This window comes from Thalassophryne amazonica, chromosome 1 (genome assembly GCF_902500255.1).
Source record: "Thalassophryne amazonica chromosome 1, fThaAma1.1, whole genome shotgun sequence".
NCBI classification, from domain to species: domain Eukaryota; kingdom Metazoa; phylum Chordata; class Actinopteri; order Batrachoidiformes; family Batrachoididae; genus Thalassophryne; species Thalassophryne amazonica.
In genome coordinates, this window is record NC_047103.1 from 134,271,127 (window position 1) to 134,297,466 (window position 26,340).

Here is a 26,340-nt window from a genome sequence, read left to right on the forward strand (position 1 = left end):
GTTTTTGAAAAATAAAAAGGACCTATACTTTATGGACAGCCCTCGTGTATATATATATATATATATATATATATATATATATATATATATATATATATATATACAGGCATGCCCATTTAGTGGTAGGTGTGGTCTTTACTTCAAACAGTGTGGTACAATGGCATTACATTATTCAAGACTTAGTCATATTTGAAGCCCATTTCCTAGCAGTCTTATGAATTCTGATGAATGCTTTCTTCATGGTGAAAATCCGTTCCAAAGAAGAGTCATAATACGACAATGCAACACCATCTGCACATTTCCTGCAGATAAAATGTTTGGAATTCTGTTCTGTGTGTCTTAGGTTTGTGATCACATCAGTTCAGAATGATGGGGTTAGTCCCCTGTTATGTATGCCTTTCCCTCTTCGTCTTTCTTTCTTTTTTGAAAGAAAGAAAAAAGAAATTATGATTGAAATTATGATGAAAAAGAAATTATTTCAAATTATGACCAATTATCAAAGTCAAACTTTATGACTAAAGGTAATATTTTAAGTGAAGTGAAACAGAATAAATTAAATTGAATTAAAATAACTTCATCTTGTCCTACACTTAGACTACAGTCTTACTTAAGACCCGTTTCATTGCATTTGTGTTTGCTTTGTTTTTTTGATGTAGAATAGCCTCTCTCTCTCTCTCTCACACACACACACACACACACACACACACACACACACACACACACACACACACACACACACACACACACACACACACACACACACACACACACACACACGCACACACACACACACACACACACGGTCAGCCTTATATATTAGATCACAACTCGCTCACTGGAGTCCTTTTTTTTCACAGTTCACATGGTACTCTGGTCAGGTAGCAAGCATCACACTTTACTTACTACGTAGTAGCGGCTGGCTAGGGTGCACTTTAATTATAATCCAAACGGGCCAGCGCATGCTGCGTGCAAGTTAAGCCACGTTTTCTGCCACAGATTGCTGCCTCTCATGTGAATGAGGTTAGTGTACATATGATTACACACAGTGACAGCAGCTTGTGGGAAGTGTATGGAAATTCAGCTTCACACCTCAGTTACCCTAGAGATTACTAGCAGACACTGAACTTCTTCATTGTGGGAATTCCCTGCCACCCTCATGTCTCTTTTACACACGTCATATTATATATATATATATATATATATATATATATATATATATATATATATATATATATATATATATATAGGCCACATATTGACAAAGATGTTCACACACACACCTGTGGTCATTTTAAAGTTCCCAGTCCACCTAACCTGCAGACATTTGGAAGTGGGAGGAAGCCGGAGCACGCAGAGGGAACCCACATAAACATGGGGAGAACACGCAAACTCCACACAGAAAGGCCCCTGTGGGAATTGATCCCATAGACTTCTTAATGCAGAGAACTTTTGTTTCACTTTCGTTTGTTGACTCACTGAGTTTAAAAGGAGAGCTCAGAGTCAGAACTGAAAGTATGAGCACAACATGGATCAGGTTTGGCTGCTCCTGTGGTTTTTGCTGTCTGAAGGTAAGAGGCACTGCTGTGATCACGTCATTTAAAGTTACAGATTAATTTGGTGTTTGTCTCACTTTTTGGGTTACTTCAGGCTGATAAGGTTTATTCCAGGTTCCTGTATCAGCTTTAGTCCAACCTTTAGGACATTGGTATTTTTTGTGAAAATAAACAGAGCTGCGTATCATTTTTGCCTGAAACTTAAAGTGTAAAAACAGTGCTACAGTCACGTAGCCGGAGAGTCTATAATTCGAATGTGCAGTTCTCAGCACTGACATCTGTTTACTGACAGTTTCAGGATCAGAGATCATTGCTCGTGGCGACCAAACAGCTGGTTTTGGTGATGACGTGCATTATATGTGTGTACTGCCAAACCCTACAGGTGTGTGAACACATTATCTACACACTGGAACAGATCAGCAATTTAATGTTTTATTTTGTTGTGCTTTCCATTCTGTTCAATAAGAGTTTAATCGTGAGAAAAATGGGGGGGGGGGGGTTAAACCTGTTTATTTATACCAAGACAGATAGAGAAATAAATAAAATTACAATAGAGGTGTATGTAAAAGTTTGGCACCCCTGATGATTTCCATGACTTTCCTTTATACAATACAACTATTTAAATTAACAAGTGGTAAATTTTTACAAATTTCAAGAAGCACAACTGGCCATTTCTTAAAAACTATGCTTTCCACTGGTATTTAAAACATAAAAAAAAAAAGAATTAAAATGCAATTCAAATGGAAACTGAAATTAGCAGAAGTTGCAGGGTGAAATGAGTTCTTATCTATTTTCAAAACTATGAGATAGTCTACAGTGGCTGCTTTCATTCAGTTTCACATCAACAAAAATGAAACAAAACAGAAACATAACCCTCCCCATGGCAGCATTTAAGACAAATAATGAGGAACTTAGGTGTGGTGACCAAGTGGTTAATGCACTTGGTTTCAGTGCGGTAGGTTCCCGGTTCGAATCCCACCCCTACCACATTTCTTCATGTAATGTGGAGTTGCGTCAGGAAGGGCATCCGGCGTAAAATTTGTGCCAATTCAACATGCAGACCCACCTTGGATTTGCTGTGGCGACCCAGAGTACAAAACAAGGGAGCAGCCGAAGGGACTTACTTTTTATCCTATCCAGAATGGAATTTTTTCCACAAATGTCCTAGTGGGTTGCTGGGTCTGCGTAGGATTAATGGAGTCATTCAGTTAGGCAGTGTGGGTCTACAAAGTTCCCATCAGTAACTCTATAAAAACTTTGACTTATTCAGCTTTGGATAATGATTTTTTTATTTTTTTTTGGTCAAGCAATTTTGCTTATCAAGGATTCTACTGGCCACTAGAGGCCACTGTTGCTTGTATTACATTCTATAAAACTGTGTATATACACCAGCCATTAAAATATCAGCTCCCCCCAACACACACACACACACACACACACACACACACACACACACACACACACACACACACACACACACACACACACACACACACACACACACACACACACACACACACACACACCTTTTCTAGCTCCATCCGTTCATTGCCTCATTAATGTGTTGATGCACAGATCAGCCCATGTGGGCATTAACTTCCATGAACCTTTGGGTGTTATCTTTGCTAGGTGTTCTGCAGGTGACATGGCAGAGACTGTTTAATGACGCCACCATCGAGAACTTAGCAGCCTACAGCACACGGTTTGGACAACAAGTAAACAACCCTTACCAAAATAAAGTGATCTTCACAGAAGCATCATTGAACTCAACATCCATCACTGTGAAGAACGTGACATGGGCAGACGAAAGCTGTTACGTTTGTTCTTTCAACGTATATCCTGATGGCTCGAAAAAGAAGCACATTTGTCTCCAGGTGCAAGGTGATTCACAGAAAATTCGGATTTATGGATTTAAATGATTGTTATCAACAGTACCAGGGAGCACTGGTGGGCACAGTTAACCACAACGTTATCTTTGATAACCACTCATCGGCTAACTGAAAAGTTAAATGTAATAGCAACTATTAACCGTTGTGTTGAGGAGTAGATCCATCATACATGTCATAAAATATATTGCAATATGAGGATGATGTGAGCAAGTGGCGCTATGTTTAGATCCGTTAGCATAACATACAGCCAATATTCACAATTAAACGGAATAAAGAGTTTAACAATGAGAAACTTGTCTGCGGTATTCTAATAAACCTGTCAGACCACAATGGTCCACGTGATTTGCTATCAACTTGAAATGCGATTTAAAATAGCATAGATGTTTATTGTCATTGCAGTACCGCAATGAAATTCTGGTGCCACTTTCCAAACAGTTATACATAAAAAAAAATAACAACACAACAGGAACTTTAGAAAACAACGAACAGCTTTACAGGATGGCAAGAGATTTATAGAATACCCCCCCCCCCCCCCACACACACACAAAAATGCTGAATAAATTATTAAGGTGCTTAATGCTTAGTGAGGTAGGATAGTTTTAGATATGTAAACAGACTGTATTATTCCTTGCACATGTTGATATCCGTTACTGAATGTTTGTGTTTGTGGGCGGGGGATGGGGTGGGGTGATGGTGGCTACAGCTCTGGGGAAAAAGCTGTTCCTTAACCTATTAGTCTGTCTCCTTAGTGGTACCTCTTCCTTGATGGCAGAGGGGCAAACAGGGAATGTCCCGGGTGGCTGTTATCCTTGCAGATGGCCTGTGCTTTCCTCTGCAAGTGCTCAACATACACAGAGTCTAAGTCCGGGAGCTCAGCACCTACAGTCCTCTGTGCTGTCTTCACCACCTGGGACAGATCTTGTCTGTCTTCTGCCGTGCAGCTGCTGTACCACACTGTGAAGCCCTGGCAGAGAATGCTCTTGATGGTGCTTCTCCTCCTGTATATACAACCCCAATTCCAATGAAGTTGGGACATTGTGTAAAATGTAAATAAAAACAGAATACAATGATTTGCAAATCCTCTTCAACCTATATCTTTTGAATACACCACAAAGACAAGATATCTAATGTTCAAACTGATAAACTTTATTGTTTTTGTGCAAATATTTGCTCATTTTGAAATGGATGCCTGCAACACATTTCAAAAAAGCTGGGACAGTGGTATGTTTACCACTGTGTTACATCACCTTTCCTTCTAACAACACTCAATAAGCGTTTGGGAACTGAGGACACTAATTATTGAAGCTTTGTAGGTGGAATTCTGGCCAAGTGGTTAATGCGCTTGGTTTCAGTTCGGAAGGTTCTGGGTTCAAATCCCACCCCTGCCACATTTCTCCATGTAATGTGGAGTTGCGTCAGGAAGGGCATCCGGCGTAAAACCTGTGCCAAATCAACATGCAGATCCACCTTGGATTTGCTGTGGCGACCCAGAGTGCAAACAAGGGAGCAGCCGAAGGGACTTACTGTAGGTGGAATTCTTTCCCATTCTTGCGTGACTGTAGCGAGCCAAGCTATTTCCTCTTTCTTTTTTCTTCTTCTTTTTTTTTTGGTTCTGTTTATTTAATGGTAGTTTTTCACCAACAAAACAGCATGAAAAGAGGGGAAATGAAAATGTAAGAATCAACTTCTACACTAAATTTTTATTTCAGTTTTTGTATGCACAAAATAAAATCAAATAGTACAACATTTTCCAACTTATTTTACCATCAAAACAAAAATGTCACTGTTTTAAATTTAGTGATTGTTTATTTCTTGTTGAGAGTCCCACGTTTATTTTTCTGATTTCAAACCATACACACAGTATGCTGACCATCGAGTACACAGACATTTTAATTCTAGGTTCCACATTGTTCTGATTCCTCGATGTTGGTTGTGAAGGAAACAGACCATTTTTATTCACTCCTGAATTATGGATGATGCGAAAGTAAAAGTATTTTGTATTTTATGAGCAGAGTGAACTCGCTCAGCTGATTTCAATACAGTGCAATGACTTCATTGCGCAATGCTGGGGCGCTATAGGACCAAATGTCTGGTGTCATTACAGTTCTATGATGTCAAAGTTAATCACAGAATTGTGATTAAAAAGTCACACTTGTCAGTCAAATGCCATCTTTCACTTTTCCACAAAGGTATATCCAGCATAAAAACAGATGTGCAGAAGGTTCTCGGCTCTAGAAATGAAGACGGTGTGAAAGCTGTGTTGAGCTGCTCTGCTTCAGGCAAACCGGCCCCAACTATTAAGTGGAACTTTCCACCTCACACCTCTTCAGACGGACTGCAGACCATCACAGTACAGAACAAAGACCATGTGTTTACCAGCACCAGTAATGTCACTGTGCATGTGTCCTCAAACTGGTACGGACATGTCGAGTGTCTCATCAACAGCGGAATGAGGGGACAGAAACAGCAGCGGCTCATCCTGCCCTGGCATGAAGATAACAACAAAGAGGGTATGTACGGCGGATGTGTTTACCATCAAAACACATAATTAGGCTCACCTCAGGTTCCTCCAGTGAGTTGAAGTCTTTTTTAAAAAAGGCTTCCAATAGGTGGCGCATGATGTCATTGTTGGACAACCAATCTTCTGGCTTCAATTCCACCCCGGTCAACTTTATTGTTCCACATTGATTGCAGATTCATGTGGTTCTACTCTCCAAGAACACACCACAGATGATTCCAGAAAAGTACTTCTATGTGGCACTGATAAAGCAGTGTGCGGCAGGAAATAAAATGGATGTTCCGTTGTTTTCAAAGAAAGGCACACTGCGAGAGCAGCACCTGCACACTGGGACAGTAAATGGACTGCATTCATATAATGCTTTCATGGTCAAGGCACCTCATATTCACCCATTCACTCACCACCAATGTGCTGCAATGCAAGGGGCTCAACTACACACCGGGAGCAACCTCTTGGACCTTGCCCAAGAACCCTTAGTGATTTTTCCAGTCTGATGGGGATTTAAACCACAGATACTCTTTTTACAGGCCCACCGCTTTAACCACTTGACCGTTAAAAATATTAAGCTTTTTCCATTTGCCACAACAAATCAAATTATTGACTTACCAGTATGTTGTTGATGGATGCCAGATTCAACAATGTCAATTGGATGATACCTTTCCATACAGGTGGTTATAGTCACTCCATTCCTGCAGTGAGTGAGGGACAAGCAGTGGGTCACTACCAAGAGACTGTATATATATATATATATATATATATAACAGACAAACCCTCTGCGACATTACCCATAGAATTTCTGAAAAGAAGTTTGAGGATGGGTGCCTCGAGATGTCGCCAGCTTGACAGTGTCTGACTCTTCCTAACTTTTGGCCAACTCATAAACACTTAAAGGAGTAGCAAGACTGACTTGACCTGGGTGGAATGAATGAAGCCTGAAGATCACCACCTATCTCTAAGTTACCAAGGTAAGGCCAACAAGCTAGGAAACTGAGGTATCCTGGCTTGTTGGCCTTGCCTTGGTAACCTAGAGATAGGTGGTAATCTTCAAGTTTGGGTTTGGGTGATTGATTACATATATTTTTGAGTACTGAGCAGTGGCTCTAATAGCAGGTGGTATTAAAAAGTATGATTGGCATATTGCCTTAATAATCATGACACCATCGATTCAGCTAACCTTTACCTGGCTCTCAATAGTGGTACATACCAATTAAATAATACTAAAATTTAATTCACAATATATATATATATATATATATATATATATATATATATATATATATATATATATATATATATATATATATATATATATATATATATAATATTTGACCCCCTGTCAGTTTTGCAGGTTTTCCCACCTACAAAGAATGGAGAGGTCTGTAATTTTTATTGTAGGTACACTTCAACTGTGAGAGACAGAATCTTAAAAAAAAAACAAATCCAGAGAATCACATTGTATGATTTTTATAATAATTAATTTGCATTTTATTGCATAAAATAAGTATTTGACCCCCTACGGACCAGCAAGAATTCTGTCTCACACAGACCTGTTAATTTTTCTTTAAGAAGCCCTCTTATTCTGAACTCTTTACCTGTATTAATTGCACCTGTTTGAACTTGTTACCTGTATAAAAGACACCTGTCCACCATAGCCAAGACCAAAGAGCTGTCTAAGGACACCAGGGACAAAACTGTAGACCTGCACAAGGCTGCGATGGACTACAGGACAACAGGCAAGCAGCTTGGTAGAAGACAACAACTGTTATGATTATTTATTAGAAAGTGGAAGAAACACAAGATGACTGTCAATCTCCCTCGGTCTGGGATTCCATGCAACATCTCACTTTGTGGGGTAAGGATGATTCTGAGAAAGCTCAGAACTACACAGGAGGACCTGGTCAATGACCTGAAGAGAGCTGGGACCACAGTCACAAAGATTACATTAGTAACACATGATGCTGTCAGGGATTAAAATCCTGCAGGGCAGCAAGGTCCCCCTGCTCAAGGCAGCACATGTCCAGGCCCGTTTGAAGTTCACCAGTGACCATCTGGATGATCTAGAGGAAGCATGGGACTTACGCATAGCCAGGGGTGGGCCTGGATGGGCTGGGCCCGCCCACTTGTCAGCCAGGTCCGGTCCATCCAATGAGAAGGCTGAGTCGACACTCGACAGTCACCTGTTGTTGCCTAATGAGGCAACAACAGTACGGTATTGCATTAGCACTGAGCGACAATTAATAAATTTTGTCAAAATAATCTGGTTCATCTTCTGTGATTTTTATTAATTCATTTTCAGAGTATCAATTTTGGGTGGCATAATGCTTACGCTACATCTTGAAACGCCAATCAGATTGTAATTGCGTGACAATGTGCCCCTCCCCTTCTTCAACATCTCTCAAAGCGTCGGACATTTTGTGGTACACCATGTAGGCTAGTGTTAGCGGAAAGTCAAGAAATATGTCTAAGCAGTGTAAGCAAAGAAGTTTGTTGAATTTTGTTGTTCGTGGGCGTCAGCATGAATTGGAGAATGACCCATCTTGTTCTTCTCAATCGGAGGTGGCAAACTGTGATACCGACAACGTTTCGGAATCGTCCTCACCCTCAGCAGCGCTCCAGTCTACAGCAATACCACCTTAGCAATAGCGGGCCCTCATCATGCCAATAACAACATGCACTGTTGAACGGCTGTTTTCTACTGTTAATCGGATAAAAACGTCCACCAGAACATCCATGTTGACTCACAGACTGAATGCACTCTCCCTGCTTTCCCTTGAAAGAGAACTGACCGAATCGTTGGACTATGATGACGTGATAAGAGAGTTCAACAAAAAAAACCCCGTCGTCTCCTGCTGTAGCATTAAAAGGATTCATCAAATGTAAGTGTGAGACCATTAATTACTTTTTTCTTCTAAATAGGCCTAATTGTTAATATTATATTGCAACTGCCACGAATCATGTTGGTGTCCATTCTGATGGTTTTTAATTTGGCCGTTGAGCCATGGTTTCCATTGTTTATCAATTTCATAATTTGGCCGCCGAGCCAACCTGTTTTCATGTTGCGGATATATTTTGAATTTTTATTTTAAAGGACTTTACATGACTAAGCGTTGTGTTGCTGCTTGCACTGCCCATGGGGTGCTTGTGTCTGACACTTTGCGTCTGTGTAACTGTGCACACAGCATTTGTGCAGTTGGCTGAAATGTGTGCATCATTAAACTTGGAATTCATTTTTGAAACAATGCCTTATTTAAATACCTATTGACGTTTTGGGTTTAGGCCGAGCAACGTAGGGTACCAGACTTGCACTGAATGTGTGTGTGTGTGTGTGTGCGTGTGTGTGTGCATGTGTGTGTGTGTGTGTGGCGCTGCACTGCAGCTTGCATTATCCATGAAGAGTACTTGTGTCTGACATGTCGTGTCTGTGTGCTCACTTTGACAGTGCTGTAGGCTAAGTGATAACGTTGCTTGCGGCATACTTTTTCAAACGGTGTATTATAATACCTACACCTTACCTACAACCCCAAAGGTTGGGCCTGTCTGATTTTTTTCTGGGCCCACCCGTTTTATGATTTCTGCCTACGCCCCTGGCATGGGAGAAGGTCATGTGGTCAGATGAGACCAAAATAGAGCTTTTTGGAATCAACTCCACTTACCATGTTTAAAGGATGAGAACAACCCCAAGAAAACCATCCCAACCGTGAAGCATGGGGGTGGAAACATCATACTCTGGGGGTGCTCTTCTGCAAATGGGACAGGACGACTGCACCATATTGAAGGGAGAATGGATGGGGTCTTGTATTGCGAGATTTTGGCAAACAACCTCCTTCCCTCAGTAAGAGCATTGAAGATGGGTCATGGCTGGGTCTTCCAGCATGATAGTGACCCCAAACACACAGCCAGGGCAACTAAGGAGGGGCTCCGTAAGAAGCATTTCAAGGTCCTGGAGTGGCCTGGCCAGTCTCCAGACCTGAACTCAATAGAAAATCTTTGGAGGGAGCTGAAACTCCAAACCTGAAAGATTTGGAGAAGATCTGTATGGAGGAGTGGACCAAAATCCCTGCTGCAGTGTGTGAAAACTTGGTCAAGGACTACAGGAAACATCTGACCTCTGACAAATGTTTCTGTACTAGTTGTTAAGCTCTGTTTTTCTAGGATGTCAAATACTTATTTTATGCAATAAAATGCAAATTAATTATTTCAAAATGATACAGTGTGATTCTTCTGGATTTTTTTTTTTTTCAGACCTCTCCATTCTTTGTAGGTGGGAAAACCTGCAAAACTGACAGGGGGTCAAATACTTATTTTCCCCACTGTGTGTGTGTGTGTGTATATATATATATATATATATATATATATATATATATATATATATATATATATATATATATATATAATGAGGCAACAACAGTACGGTATTGCATTAGCACTGAGCGACAATTAATAAATTTTGTCAAAATAATCTGGTTCATCTTCTGTGATTTTTATTAATTCATTTTCAGAGTATCAATTTTGGGTGGCATAATGCTTACGCTACATCTTGAAACGCCAATCAGATTGTAATTGCGTGACAATGTGCCCCTCCCCTTCTTCAACGTCTCTCAAAGCGTCGGACATTTTGTGGTACACCATGTAGGCTAGTGTTAGCGGAAAGTCAAGAAATATGTCTAAGCAGTGTAAGCAAAGAAGTTTGTTGAATTTTGTTGTTCGTGGGCGTCAGCATGAATTGGAGAATGACCCATCTTGTTCTTCTCAATCGGAGGTGGCAAACTGTGATACCGACAACGTTTCGGAATCGTCCTCACCCTCAGCAGCGCTCCAGTCTACAGCAATACCACCTTAGCAATAGCGGGCCCTCATCATGCCAATAACAACATGCACTGTTGAACGGCTGTTTTCTACTGTTAATCGGATAAAAACGTCCACCAGAACATCCATGTTGACTCACAGACTGAATGCACTCTCCCTGCTTTCCCTTGAAAGAGAACTGACCGAATCGTTGGACTATGATGACGTGATAAGAGAGTTCAACAAAAAAAACACACACACACAAACAGTACTGTGCAAATATTTTGGCATGAAAGCATAAAAAATTATGGAAACCTGATAAATATTCATAAATGAATGAAATGTGTGATGAATTTCAACTTTAATAATGTTCAAAATCAAAACTGGGTTCTATATATGTAAGTTTTAAAACTATTTTGAGAAAAAAAATGCAACTTAAAGTATGAGTAATTGTGTTTTACAATTATTTTAATAATGCATGATCATTTGCAACTGTGTTTGTGTGTTCATTCTAGTGGCCAGTACACTTATAAAGAAATAATAATAATAATAATAATAATAATAATAATAATTATTATTATTATTATTATTATTATTATTATTATTATGAGATAGATAGATAGATAGATTGATTGACTGATTCCATAATAATAATAATGTCCCTCAGAGATCATTCAGGCCATCAGACTGTAGTTTTGAAATGGGTACAGGAGCAGGAGACTTCCTCGTCTTTGTATTAGTACTGGAATTGTTTCTGCTGACTCAGTTTTCAGGAACAGACTCACGGAGGAAGTAAGTTTCATGTTGAGCAAAGAAGAAACCCTGAGCTTTGTCGAGAAGTTATGTCATCATTCAGCAATTTGAAAATGTTATTCACTTTATTTTTTTTTGTTTTGTTTTTACAGGAACAATACCTTCTGCACTTGTGTTCACAGTTATTGCTGTTGGGATTATATGCATTATCATCATTACTGCTGTTCTTGTGAGGAAAAAATGGTGAGATCTTATTTTGTTCACAATTTGAGATCATACTAAAAATAAACGTAACTAGAGTGTTGCCCGTGGGGAGCCACAGACTCTAGATTGATTAGTGTTTATAAAATAGATAGCTGACGTATTTGTGGTAAGGCTGGTAATAAATTAAGCAAAGCTTGTATAATGAGTTGCAATGGTGTGTGAGTCCAGAATGTTTTGACAACTTCAGACCTCAATAAGCTTTAGACGAAGAACTCAGCCCTTTTTTTTTCCTGTTAATTATGTAATTTTTAATGCTAGTTCATTGTCTTAATGTATTTATAAATTGTTTAGGTTAATGTTGTAATATACACACTATTATTATTATTATTATTATTTTACGAGCATTTCTACTTCTATTTTGTCATTTGATTTTTTAAATGGACCACAATGGAAATATGTATTTTCAATTTTTGTGTTATCCATGAATTTTCAACTTATTTACAATTATATTATGACCTTACACTGAACTAAAAATCACTCGCCACACTCAGGCTTTTAATATAAAGATGACTTCCTGCTGGAATGACGTGAGTCCAGAAAGTAGTTGGCAACATCCATTTTTCCATTTTCGCAGCATTCATCCTTGACCCAAAATGCATAGGCATACCAAATGACAAATGTCAGCTCTCCCCGGTTTCTCTGTGATTGAAGTTGCGCACATGCACTCACGGACGTGCTTTTAATTTGACAAACAAAGGCAGTGGCAGACATTAAAAACACTGCATATTTCATGCAGGGTCCCAACATGAAGCTTATAAGTCACTCATGGTAACAGCAACATGAGACTTAACTAAACTGAGTAATCCAACTGAGCTACAAAAACACAATAAATCAATAACACTAACAACACTGTTAACATTGTTGGGAAAGTGAATGCACGGACCCATGTTGGGGGGCGTAAATGAGCGGTCAATAGGAATTCCAATAAATAATTTATCATGCAAAAGTGCAAACAGAAGACGAATATGCTGAGTCCAATTAATAACAAAATGGTGACACGTGGGCAGGCCCGAGGGTAGGAGACGCCTATCCAGAGAAGAGCCGGAACCCACGAAGGTCCGCCGCCAGCCAGAGGCCTGCAATTCACCAGAGCCGCCAAGTCCTGGTCCCCCTGGTGGCCACCGCTCGAGGCTGTCAGACTGGTACTGCTGGCAGGAGCAAAAACAGGTTAAGGTGGGTGTGTGTACACCCAGCAAACAGTCAGCAACTCACAGTTATCCTCTTGGAGGAATAAATCCAGATACTCCCAGAGTGCAGAGGAAAAACTGGAGGATGTGCAGTGTCAAAGGTTATACTCAGTAAGTCAGAAGTGAGGAGTGGAGACGCCAACTCCTCCAATTTTCACAAACTTGGCTACAATCTGCAAGTATAAGTCACAACTGCAAAGACTTCAGTAACAATGAATGTGCGTACAGCACAAAACGGCTGAGTAGGTTTACCTGTGTGGTAAGCTGATAACTCGGCAGAGTTATGGTGTCCTTCCCAGGCTTTTATGGTGAAGATGATGATGATGGAAAACAGCTGACAGCCTAACGCACCTGGTAAAATCAAAAAGCCAGTGCGCCCTCCAGAGCCCAAAAGATGCCAGCATGGCAGGGTGCCATCTGGTGGTGGGCCAGCAGTACCTCCTCTTCAGCGGCCCACATAACAAACATAACCACAATAACAATTAAAACCTCAAAACCCCAAACTCCCATGGTGCACTGAAGCACAATATCCATTGTTTACTGGTTAGCAAAAATTGCTAATTTCTCCAAAAATATCTGTCCTATCATTTTTCCATATTTGCAGCTTTCAACTTTGACCCAAAATACATAAGCATACAAAAAGGCAAATGTCAGCTCTCACTGGTTTTTGTGTGATCGAAGCCATAGGGCCCCTTCACACATGGTGCGAAGTTTGGATGAAGTGCACATGACGCAGGAATTGTGTGCAAACCGTGTACTTTCATCCCTGTCGCCAACGCCTCGTACACCTGTTGCTACAACTATTTGCGCACACAAGCACTTGAAAGACAAAGTTTGCACTGTGCGAACCCATCGCACCCTCTCACAGCAGATGTCGGCCAAAATCCAGGTGACACGCAGGAACACCTAACACTGCTCGCATGGCACTTAGAAAACGTGTGGCCGGTCGCACTATTGGCAAGACAACAGACTACAGACGACCACTGTCGAACTGGGAGTAAAATTTGTCTAAGTTCCACACGAGATGTGGCGTGCCATCAGTTCCCAAACAACACGTGTGTGTGTGTGTGTCCCGCTCCCCCCAACACGTGCATGCATGTGGTTCGCTCACCCCCCCTCCCCTGCAGGTGAGGCGCATCTCATCTGATCACAGAGGGAGACCTTGGTCTGTGCGCTGAACGGATGGGGGCGTGGCAATTATTGACATCACTGGACCTGGACATTAGAGCTGCAGAACATGCACCGTGTGTTGACAGACACGCACGTGTGTGTGTGTGCTTGCTGTACTCACATCGGAAACATAAAAGCATATATTGCTTGTGACAGGCTGGAGAGCGCGCACACTGGCAGGTCCAGCTGGACTGGAGCATCAGTTTATGTCGCATCTGTCTGACAGGACAGTGAGCGGGGCACCGCAGGACCACATGACAGGCCAACAGTACGACACCTACGCCACTTTCAGTCACATATCAGCAGAAATACACCATAGCAAATGTTGTTTGGTCAGTTATCACAGCGCTTTTTTTCTTTTTTTGAGAAAATATATTTCTTTGCTTGTTCATTAGAGACATTTCACACCCCTTTTACAAGACAGTGATTGTGGTGCAGTGGTAGAGTTGACTTCTGGTAATTAGGGTGTGTGGGTTTAAATCCCGTTAATGTTGTGTTGTTTTTTTTTTTTATATCAGGGTTATTTAACCACAAAGTTCTGTATTGTGCCCCCCTTTACCTATTATTTATGGCCGACCCTGTTCGCACGGCGGCTGTGTCCATAACTCTCATTTCACTATTCGTACGGCAAGATGCTGGTGGCAAAACGTGGAACTACTCGTATAAACAAGCATACTGCATTCTTTAATATTTGTCCGATTTTGATGATTTTTTTTTAATTTTGAAGCTGAAGATGTCTTCTGTACAGTACACTAATCGATTTCATCATACATACAACAAAAAGAGCGTGGCGCAGTGTCAAAGCAGAAATGTCTCACACTTCTTGCCGGGCGAATACTAGAATGAGCGTTATGGACACGGCCGCCGAAAAATGGCGCAAATTTGCTGTGTCAGCGCCTTCATAGTTCCCGACTTCGCCACCAGAGTCTTGCCGTGCGAATAGTGACATGAGAGTTATGGACACGTCCGCCGTGTGAATAGCCAGTTCCATTATTTATATCAACCCAGTGATATTCAGTAATTATACATCTGGGTTTTATTTCATTTTCCTCCAAATCAGCACCGCGATGTGGTGCAGCTCATCCCATGGAACACAATGCGAGCAGCTGCAGCAGTGTGAGCTGCTGTTCCTGCTCGACAGACACCGTCGCATGCATGAAACGTCTGAGCGATGTTTCGTGGTGCGCTAATTTCGAACTGTTTCATGCTGTTTCGCCATTTTCATCCACGTCATCCACACTGCACACTATGTGTGAAGGGGCCAATACGCATGCACACACACACGCACACAGAGGTCACTTAGCTATTATAATATAGATTGATGATTGACTGATTGATTACCTCAAATTTATGTTAATCTGTAACATCCATTATTTTGAGTACAGCCAATGTTTTCATTTTTATAGTGTAGATGTACAATTGTACTTATTGGTGACAGCAGTGTTTCTCTGTACCGCAGTAACAATAAACAATGTTTCCTTTTTTGCAGGTTTCAGAAAAACAGATCAGTTGTTTGACGCTTCTGAGCAGCGCTCTGACATCCACGTTTAACCATACCCACGGTGGCTGTATGTTTTTATGACTTGTATCTTTATACCAGTGAGTTAAGCTAAAAGGATCCTGTGCAAAAATCTTATGCAACTGTAGCAAGGTGAAGTCCAGACTGAGAATATGTTCCTGCTAACTTGCCTAGCAGGAACATATTTTCAGTCTGGACAAAGATAGGTCCTTCGGTCACAAACGCTTGTGACCGGAGGACCTATCATTGTGGCCAGGGTGGCGGTGGGATTTTTGTGACCAGGTGACTTATGTTTGTGGCCCAGATGACGATTGGATTCGAACACCAGACTCCTTGAACTGAAGACCAAAACTCTACCAAGTCAGCCAAAGCGGAATTCCCTGCTAGCCAAACTAGCAGGAAGATATTTTCAATCTGGACTTAACCTTGCTACACAACATTTTAGATAAAGCAAAAATGCTGCTAGAAAATGTAGATCTTCTGAATATAAATTAATTTAGAGTGCTGAGAATTAAAGACTAAGCTCATCACATTTGTCTGTCTGTATGTGGCCCTGCGATAGACTGGCGTCCTGTCCAGGGTGTACCCCGCCTCTCACCCTATGACTGCTGGAATAGGCTCCAGCCCCACCCCCCGTGTCCCTTGAGTGGAGTAAGTGGGTATAGAAAATGAATGCATGAACAGCGCTGTTAATTTGTGTAATATTTCAGTTTAATATAACAGATATAAATCTTTGTAACATTCTACTTTTCCTAAAAGTAATGTTTGTAATTTTCCTTTTTGACCTTTCATTGATACCCCAAAAGACTTTTGCACAGTACTCAGACTTGTCCTTTGAGATTTCATTTGGATAGTATTTTTTTTTAGCACTTTATGCTTCTTCTATAGTTTTAAATATTGTTGCACATAAAGAAATATATATAGGAAATATGAAATGCATGAATAATATTATTTGTGGTTTTATCAAGGTATAATGAACAGCTGGTTGCATAAATCAGCAGGTTATTATGTAGTGTTCTTTTAGTTTGTGCTTGTGCAAAGAATTGATATTTTAATGGATACACACCGATAAAAAGAGAATTGTGAGACCATTTTAAAAAATGTGTCAGCTGTTTATTTGTACAAACTTGTTGAAAGGGAACTCTGACCCTCCTATTTTTAGATGTTTCAGGGTTAAATTTTTTTCATTTGGGACTAAAAATTTAACTGGTTCCATATTGATTTAGAATGCAAGCACCATCTTAGGCAAACCAGCTCCACAATGTTAGTGTATGGGGCAAGCTAAAAACACTCAGAGTAAACTGGTCTGGTCATCATGAACAGGTGAACATGTCATTCGAAGTGTCTGGGAGCAGGGAGAGGATCTCTATGGAGATAAACATGCACGGCCGAGTATATAGTTAGCTGCTTACCTTAGCCTCCAGTTAATTCAGCAACAGTGTTCCCAACAGAGTTATTGCAAGTCATTTGCCAGTGAGAGGCTAAGGTAAGCGGCTAACTGTATAATCAATCAGTCATTTTCAAAAGTTATTTATTTATTTATATTAATGAAGTAAACATGTACATCTGTATGATCCTCTCTGTGCTACCAGACATGTCTAATGACACTCTGTGACAAGAAACAATCTTTACTCTGAGTGTTTTTAGCTTGCCCATACAAACCACCAGAGGCATCATCAGATGCAGGAGCAAGGCTGCCAGCATCATGACAGACCCCTCCCACCCAGCACATGGACTGTTGGCTCTCTCCCCTCAGGTATCAGGCTGTGCAGTATCAGAACTAGGACCACCAGGCTGAAGAACAGCTTCTTCCCTGATGCTTTTCGGCTCATAAACTTTGACAGGATACCTGCTCACTGCAATATCTGTCCTGTCTCTCAAGACCTGTGCACTTGACACTTTATATCTTACTGCACCTTATGTGTGCATGTGTGCAATTTCATCTTTTTGCTGCTATCAGGTTTAAATGTCAGTATGCGTATGTGTGGAGGGGCGGATACAGGGTTCATGAAAAGGTGTGGGTGTATGGGGGATGCATGCGCCCTGGGTTTTTTGGTCTATGAAAAGGGGGTGTGCACCCCCCCATGCCCCACCTCCCCTTTCCAGCTCTTGATTGCCTTAGAATATCTGATAGAGTTAATTGTCTGGGACTGGAACAGGGAGAGTTAGAAAACATGCAGAGCAGGTCATCTCCAGGAACAAGGGTTGGTGACCCCTGCAGCAAGGTTAGCAAGGTTGTTCACCTTTTTTAGCCCAAGCCAGTTCAAATGTTTTCTGTTTCTGTTCCATGACATCCTTGTCATAGCATCACATTCAAGATTATATGAGTTCAAATGAATAAAAAAACAGGTTATCTTTTCTTCGTGACTGCATTTTGTTTAGTTTTTTAAGCAGGGACGAGTGGATGTGTCTGCATGCTTTTTTTTTTTTTCTTTTCCTTTTGGGACCTCAGTACTTTTGTTCCTTCTCGTGTATCACATGTTTTTGGAATGACAATTAAAATCCTTGAACAACATTATGTTGCTGGTTACCCTGACAGTGGTAGCATTCTAAATTAATATTGCATGGATTAAATTCATTTTTGTTCAAAGTGAAAAGACGACTCTCCCACCTCAAAACATTGAAATAAAGAACTTAATTTGAAAAATAGTGGAGTTTCCCTTAAACTTAATTTCGACAAACAATTTGTGTTACCAATTCAAGCAGCTTCTTTAGGTTGTTTTTTTTTTGGGGGGGGGGGGCAGCAGCAGAAGGAGAGATTTCTTTTTCTTGCTCTTGGATGGAACTCAAAAATGTGAGCGGAGGTGTTGATGAAGCATAGAGACTTGGAGCTCCTTGAAAATGTCAAATTGAGCAGTAGGAGGAGCACGCTTCAGCGTAATGATGGCCACATGAGGCCTCATGAAGTATTTGCTGTGTTTTTTTAAGGGTTCAAAGCAATTTGCACTTCAGTTTGCTTTACTTTAAAACATACTGCCATGTAGTGGGCTCAGATAAAAACAGTGAATGTTCATGAGGCCCACAGGTCTAGAAAGGAGATCATAAGAAGAGCCAATGTGAAAGCACCATCAGTTCTGATAATGAATGTTATATGTAGTCTACACTGTTCAGTGTTACAGAAATGTGCATGATCCATGACATGTTCACTGGTGACTTGTCCAGGCTGTAACCCACCTTTCACCCAGTGAACCCTAACAGAATCAGATGACCACTTTATCCCAATATGGGGCTATCTGCATACAAAGATCATAGATAAGTATATCTTTGATTTTGCACTTTTACAGTATATATATTTTTTTGTTTGTTTGTTTGTTTTTTTGCATTTTTGCACATTACTGTTTGTCTGTGCTTAATCACTATTGTGCTATGCTTTATCTTTAATTTATAAATGTAAATTATTTATCATAAAGTGAAAGCTGTATTTTCGTTTCATGATACAGATGCTAAATTAAAGTTCAAACTACACCTTATAACGCGTGTTTTTGTTTTCCCTTCATTTGTGCTTGTCTGCACATATTCATTGTATTGAAATGCTGGTATATTTGTGTGTTGTGCAAAATAACTCCTGTAACCTCTGTAATAAAATGAACTGCAATAAAAACTGTTAAAATAAAACAATGTTATCCAGCAGATGAGACATGCATTGTTAAAATCATTACATAACTGTGATACGCTTTACAAATAGGCTAAAAAATATTAGTAAAATGTTTTTCAATTGATTCATCAAGATTTAAACAAACAAACAAAAAACTTAATTCTAGAATTTCAGTTTGCCAGAAGGCACATGGGAGATCTGGACTTGATCGGTTTTCGTGTCCCACTCCAACATGATGTGGTATAACTCCTGATGCACGCTACAGAAGTTACAAAATGCACATTTTTCCTTAATCTTAAAATAACTACAGTTTGAAATCAAGTCAACATTATAGTTGACGTGGTGTAATACGCATATTGTTTGACAAATGGACGAAGTGCATTAAGGGAAAAAAAAATTAACCATGGTGTATGTACATTTATGGAAACTGTATGGATCAGATGATGGTGGTGAGGGCTTATTTTAGGGCGCAGGCTTTAAAACCTCTGAAATAAACGTTACAGATTTTCAAAGATCAACAGCGCCACCCTGAGGGAGGCTACTGCATACAGTACTCCCGTTTTCTTTTATTTTCTTTCCTTTCTTTCTTTTTTTTTTTTTTTTTTTTTGCTGTTGTGCTTCAATTTAGCTTAATTCTGCTTTATTTTTCACATCCTAACTGTACAATACTGACCGCTGTTGCTCATTTTGATCCAAACCATATTTATTATAAATAAAACTATGTGCTTTATGCATGTCACGTTGCCTAAAACACTCATATTGCAATTCAAGTGAAATTATTCTTTTCTTACAGCTGTAAGAAAAGAATAATGTATATCAATATAATAATATATGTATTATGTAATGTATATTAATATAATAATAATGTATATTATTTGCCTTCAGTGACAGTGGCTGTCACGCTTTTTGCACAGCAAATGTTTTTCTCAAACAAACAAAAAAACACAACACTTGGGCTAAAAATGTATTTAAATTTATTTATAAATATAATTTTACAATCATGGACAAAAAATGAGCACAGTTGCAAATTAAACAATTCCTCCAAAGGAGGAGGAGGGAAACAGCGAATCAGAAGCACTCAGTGCAAAGAGCTCTCCAGCCAATGAAATGGAGTAACTCAATGTTGATTACTGTCCTCCTTTTCCAGCCTTGGAGGCGGGAACCAGGCAGGGTGATGGGATAGTGGAGAACCCGTAATTAAGACCTTTGCCCCCCCCATGGTCTGGTGCATTGCTCAGACCAAAGGATACTGTAACATAGTTCATGCAGGAACCGAACTGTCTTCCTTAAGCCCCTTTACAAAGGACGGCGGCAGTTCTGTGTCTGTTGCGTGGTTTTAAAATGCAGAGATGATGCAAAACTGCTTCAGTGGCCCTTGTGTGCGTTGGTGTCTCGCGTGCCGTTTGTGTGCTACAGATGATGTCATATTTCCACAGAAATCTGCCACATCTTTGACATATAGATCTGTTACGGTTCGGACGAGTGTGGAGGATGAACCCAAAAGCAGGGAGCAGAAATGGACGTTAGAAAATGGATTTATTTTACAATGAATAATATACAGCAGAGGAATGATATGCAGGGGCATAGTCTAGCCGGGTGGAGATGGGCTTGCGCGGCGGTGGAACCAGGGGATCTGCAGTTCCGTCAACTTCAGTTCAGATGTGGAGGATTCGGAGCCAGGTGGCCGTCACAAGCTGTCGACAAGGCTGTGGAAGAGACACAGATGGGTGAGTGCTGAGCCAGTCACTTCAAGAAGTGGTTCACACAGTCAATCAGTGATAACTTATCACAGCTGGTCCAGATAAGCAGGCAGACAGAATGATTCAGTTCAGTTTCTTCTAGTAGTTCTTTATCAGGAAACATTCACAGTTCAGTTTGTCTGATATTCCAAGCAGAGTTCAGTGTGCAGAAGCACATATGAGCAAAAGGAGAGCAAACACTTAACTTGGCAGATGTGGAGGGTGGCGGAACAACACCGCAACAGGCGGCAGATGAGTCTTGGTAGCAACAGGTTGCGTCAGAGATAAGCTGCGGCTCCTTCAGGCTAGTGTGTGGAAACACCGAGAAAGAAAAATATACAAGCATGAGCAAAATAACCAGTCTTACCATGGAAGGTTTGCAGAGTTTCTGGCGACGATGGAATGAGGAGCCGGGGTTCATATGCTGATGCTGATAAGATTTGAATCAGGTGTGTCGATCAGCCTGCGGTGCAGGAGGGGGAGAGAGGAGCAGCAGCAGGACATAGATCCTTGTCATTTGATATTATGTAAATTTATAAACAATGGAAAAGGGACTTGTAGTCTGTGATGTCGAGCAGTGATTTGTGTACTTCCAAAAAAAAAAAGACTTTGTGTATTTCCTCACTCCAGTGAAAAATTACATCAGAAATTTGTCCAGCTTTTTATACTAACTTCATCCTCTTCATCCTAACAGCTCTTCATGCCTCCAGAGGGCTTATAGTCGGGTGTCAGAGGTCCAAAAATGGACCTGCGTGGTAACCGGCTGGAATAGGTTGATTCTGATACAGAATTTCCTCAGCTTTTCAGTAATGATATTTTTGTTGTTCTATCTGGAGGCTATCTTTGTGAAACAAATCATTACCTTGGCAACCAAAATGCCGAAATAAAACAAATTTGTGAAATATAGTAATTTCAATATCTCCGTGCCTCCTCCTCTCCTAACTGTGTCATCGCTTGGATGAATGTAGTCTTTACCGTTAGCTTTTCAAATGATGTCTTCTTGCCCTTTCCCACAAATCCTTCAACCTGGTCACAACCTGTGAAGGTATGATAGCAGATGAGGGCTCGGCAGACTGGCCTACCTGCTTTCTCCACCACTTCTTTCACATTGATGTATCTTAGTTTGGAGGGCTGCCTAGTTTAAAGAAGAAACCAAGCATTTATTTCTTCAGCATCAGCTAGGCACAACACAAATACGTCTGTGTCTCTGGATCACACAGTGACAGCAGATGAGGTGTTGGCAGCATGTCTAGTATGCAGCAGGAGCTTCATGTCTGCTTCTTCCTGGGGAGAACACAGTTCTGGGATGACCTCAGTAGCAATGACTCCACTTTCCACAGATATCTTTGCACAGGTGCTCTTGTGGCTTAGGTAGATCTCCATCTTGGCAAGTCTTCCCTCAAACTCTGGACTTGTCCAGTGAAAGAACAAGAAATTAAAAATTTCCCTCTTGTTCCTTCCATCAGTTACGATGCTTGACCATTGGTTCTTCAGTAAATTCTGTGACGGATGACTTACGCTTACCCTTAATGAGCCATTTTGTGCCCTGCTTGACCTGATGTCACTCGTGATTGACTTTCTGGGATAAGTATCACAAACAAAATCAATATGGCAGTTGGAAGGAGTGCCAGCTGTTATGATATTGAACAGCATACGACTCAGATCTCCATAGGTGTCTGGAATTGTAGCGATTGAATGCAGAATGGCAGATCCATCATGTAACTGGGCAGCATTGTGCACTGGATCAACATCTTGCTCAAGCAATGGGTACAGCTGACTCTTGTCAATATGAACAAGGCTTCCATCACTTCATGTGAAACCTCTTGGTAAGGCACCAAGTTCGTATCTCATGATCTCTTCAAGGTCAAGTTTGCGGTTCATGCCGATAACTAGCAGAGGAGACAGAATAGACAGATCAGATGTCAAAGGCAGTTTCTCTTGGCTGATCTTGACCTGGACACTTCCCTGTTTCCATGGTCATTTTTTTGCAATTCAGTGGCATCCACGTCACAATTTTGTTCTCATTTTTTGGGGGAAGGTTGCCATGATAAACTGCCATTTGTATTTTATGATAATATCCATGACTGACAAAGTAACACAAGAGACATCACCCACCTTCTTGATCCGAAAGGTCAATTTTGTGACAAAACGTTCCATATGCAAATGAAGTTGACCTCTGACCTCAACCCACATAGTTCCATTGTGACGGCCACACTTGGTAACATATATTTCAAAGCAAAAATCATGCCCATCGGATCAATAGGCACAGACATATTGAAATTACCATATTTCACAAATTTGTTTTATTTCGGCATTTTGGTTGACAAGGTAATGATTTTTTTTTCACCGAGATAGCCTCCAGATAGAACAACAAAAATATCATTACTGAAAAGCTGAGGAAATTCTATATCAGAATCAATCTAGTCCAGCCGGTTACCACTCAGGTCCATTTTTGGACCTCTGACACCCGACTATTATGGCATTGTGGATTTTGTGTGTGTATATGTGTGTGTGTGTGTGTGTGTGTGTGTGTGTGTTAAGCCTTAGTCCCACCGAATAAGAAGCCATGAATAATGAGCCACGCATGGGTGTGTCAGAAATTATTTGAAGAATGATCCACGTTTTAATCTATCACCCATCCGCTCTTGTTGTGTGTTTCCGGACAGCTCTGCGCTCCTTCTCGTGGCTTCACTGGTGTTATTTGTTCCACGGCTTTAAACACACAGCCACTTTGACACCGTGAGCCAACTTTTAACTTTGTGTTTGTCCGTTATCGATTGCAAAATCACTCTTTTGTGAGCTGGTGTTTTGCGTAAATGCTTGTCTTGGGTGCCAGTCAGTGCACCTCATCGGATCCATTAACAAGATGTTAAATCTATCATAAACATACTTTTACAGCTGCTTATAAAAAGGAATGAACATGCAACTGTTTTACCAGGCTATTAAAACATTACAAATAGTTAAGATGTTCCAAAATATGTTCCTCATGGAGTAGGAGAGGGGGGAAAAAGGGTGCAGATGAAACAGTCTTCTGTGATTCCAGAAGCAATTATAGGTGTTTTCAACATCCAAACTGACAGAAAATGATTAATCCGCTACAAAATAATTATTTTATATACAGCATCCGGTGCAGAAAACAGGTGGAACTGTGCATGCAAGAGGGCTGAGCCCTTCCAAAAATAGCCTCTCAAGTCCTGTAGCTGCCAGGAGCTCAGATAAATGGGCTTTGAGCAGCCTCGTGCTCACCACAAAAATGCCTCTAAAATCCTCGTTTGTCCTCGTAGTACCTTGTACACAAACTGTGCCACGTTGTTGTTGCTAAATTTTGAACATCTTGAAATTAGTGACACGCTCAGAGATGAGCCTTGTTAACTGAATAGTCTGCCTCTCAAAGCCACTTTTCTTGTTGGGAAAGTGTAGGAACACGGACCCACAACAGGGGGCGCAAATGAACGGACAATGGAGGAAGTCAAATAACAACACTTTACTGTTGTGAATAAGTCAATTCACAAAATGTGTCACGTGGGCAGGCTCGAAGATAAGAGACGTCTGTCCAAAGCAGAACCGGAACCACACGATTTCCTCCGCCACCGAACCCCGGGAATACTGGAGCCGCCAAGTCCCGAACTCCCAGGTGGCCACTGCCTCCGCGTGTCGGATCTGGTACTGCTGGCGAGGAACAAAAACAGTTAAATGTGGGTGCGTTTGCACCCAGCAACCCGTATGCCGGGAAAACCACCTCCACCTCTCGTCGGAAGAATGTCTGCTATTTAACGCACAAAAGTAACAAAGTGTTAATGTCAAAAAGACAACACAGTCGGCTGAGCACTTTACCTCCTAGGTAGAGCGATATCTCGGCAAAGAGGTGGAGATGTCGTCTTGCTGATATACCACTGCTGATCAGATGATTGGTGACAGCTGTCGTAGGCGATAAGTGACAGCTGTCACCCCGGCTGCTCCTGTGAGGCGGCAGCGCCCTCTGGTGCCTGGAGCCCGCACTCCAGACAGGGCGCCCTCTGGTGGTGGTGGGCCAGCAGTACCTCCTCTTCAGCGGCCCACACAACATTTTTCCCACGATTGCTGAATACCTCCACTCGTAGCAAAAAAAACCCCCAAAAACAAAACAAAATAACAAAAAAACATGCTGCGTGGCTCATTATTCTTCCTTCATCATATGGTGGGACCAGGGCTTTAGAAGAATTAGCATTGTCAATTAGCTCGTTCAAATTGTCATCTGTCAGCGAAACAAATGTTGCATATTTAGCTAAATGCCGCCCCCACTAGTGCGGCCGAGGTTCGCAGAGTACAATGGTACAAAACATATGGAACCAAATTGCACGATAAATGTAACCAAATTTGCACACTAAATGCAATGCAACACAAATGGGATAAATAATCCCTGTCAGGTGACCTACAAAGCACCAATCAAATGACAAGGATCCACTCAGCCGTTATATAATGTTACATGTCCAAGGGTCTTAGGCACGTGTCAGTTAATTAGCAATATCATTCTCAACCTTTTGACACTGACCCTACAGATACATGTAAACAGCCTGCCTTTTGGTGTCTCCCAGTGTCTTCTGGCGTATAGTCATACCCCTCCGGTGTATGAATTCTTAATATGCATGCCATAGAGACTTGAAATTTACTTTAAATGCACATTTGCAATATTTACTACCAGTTTTGTTGCTCCATCACTAACAATGCCACCAAAAAAACAAAAAAAAAACAAAAAAAACACACCTGTGATGGTGCTAAAGAATGAAAGCAGGTGATGGAAGTTGTAATGTGGGGTAACGACCGCAACTGAAATAGATATTTGTTTGGTGAATCAAATAACTCTTTTGGAAATTGTAATAATTTGCACACATACAAAACAAATTATATTTTTCTCTCTTCAAAATTCCAAAACACTAGAACCCCCCCCCCCCCCCCCCCCCCAAAAAAAAACCTCACTGGATGAATTCACTGGAATTTTCAGCAGCTGTACTATTCCAGTACTATTCCAAACTATTTTATGAAATAATGAAATTATATTTTATGGTTGACTTTGTTTGACTTTGGACTGTGTATATTTTTTATATCCTCCCAATATTCCACTGACTTTAGTTTATTCATTGAGCTTTTTTTGTGAATGTGTGGCCCTGAGAAAACAGCCTGGCAGCTCAGCTGCTGGTACTTTTGAATAAACAGCCGGGTTTACCACAGAAAATTTGTTTTAAGATGATTTCAATGTTTTGTAGCCACATCAACCTGAAGATTTGTTGTCTTGACACTGTAAGTATGAGAACAGCCACAGTCCAACATGACCACAGGAGGGCGCTCTCTCTCTCTCTCTCTCTCTCTCTCTCTCTCTCTCTCTCTCTCT

The 26,340-nt window shown here is 40.9% G+C and overlaps 1 protein-coding gene across 1 annotated transcript; it reads left to right on the forward strand.

Moving 5' to 3' along the window:
- Positions 1-1,486: 1,486 nt before the first annotated feature.
- Positions 1,487-18,632, forward strand: LOC117514547 (OX-2 membrane glycoprotein-like). The gene is made up of 6 exons (XM_034175064.1): positions 1,487-1,568; positions 1,846-1,935; positions 3,183-3,434; positions 5,632-5,952; positions 11,651-11,741; positions 15,609-18,632. The coding sequence occupies exons 1-6, from the start codon at positions 1,526-1,528 to the stop codon at positions 15,634-15,636; spliced, it is 825 nt and encodes a 274-aa protein (XP_034030955.1). The 5' UTR covers positions 1,487-1,525; the 3' UTR covers positions 15,637-18,632.
- The last annotated feature ends 7,708 nt before the right edge of the window (positions 18,633-26,340 follow it).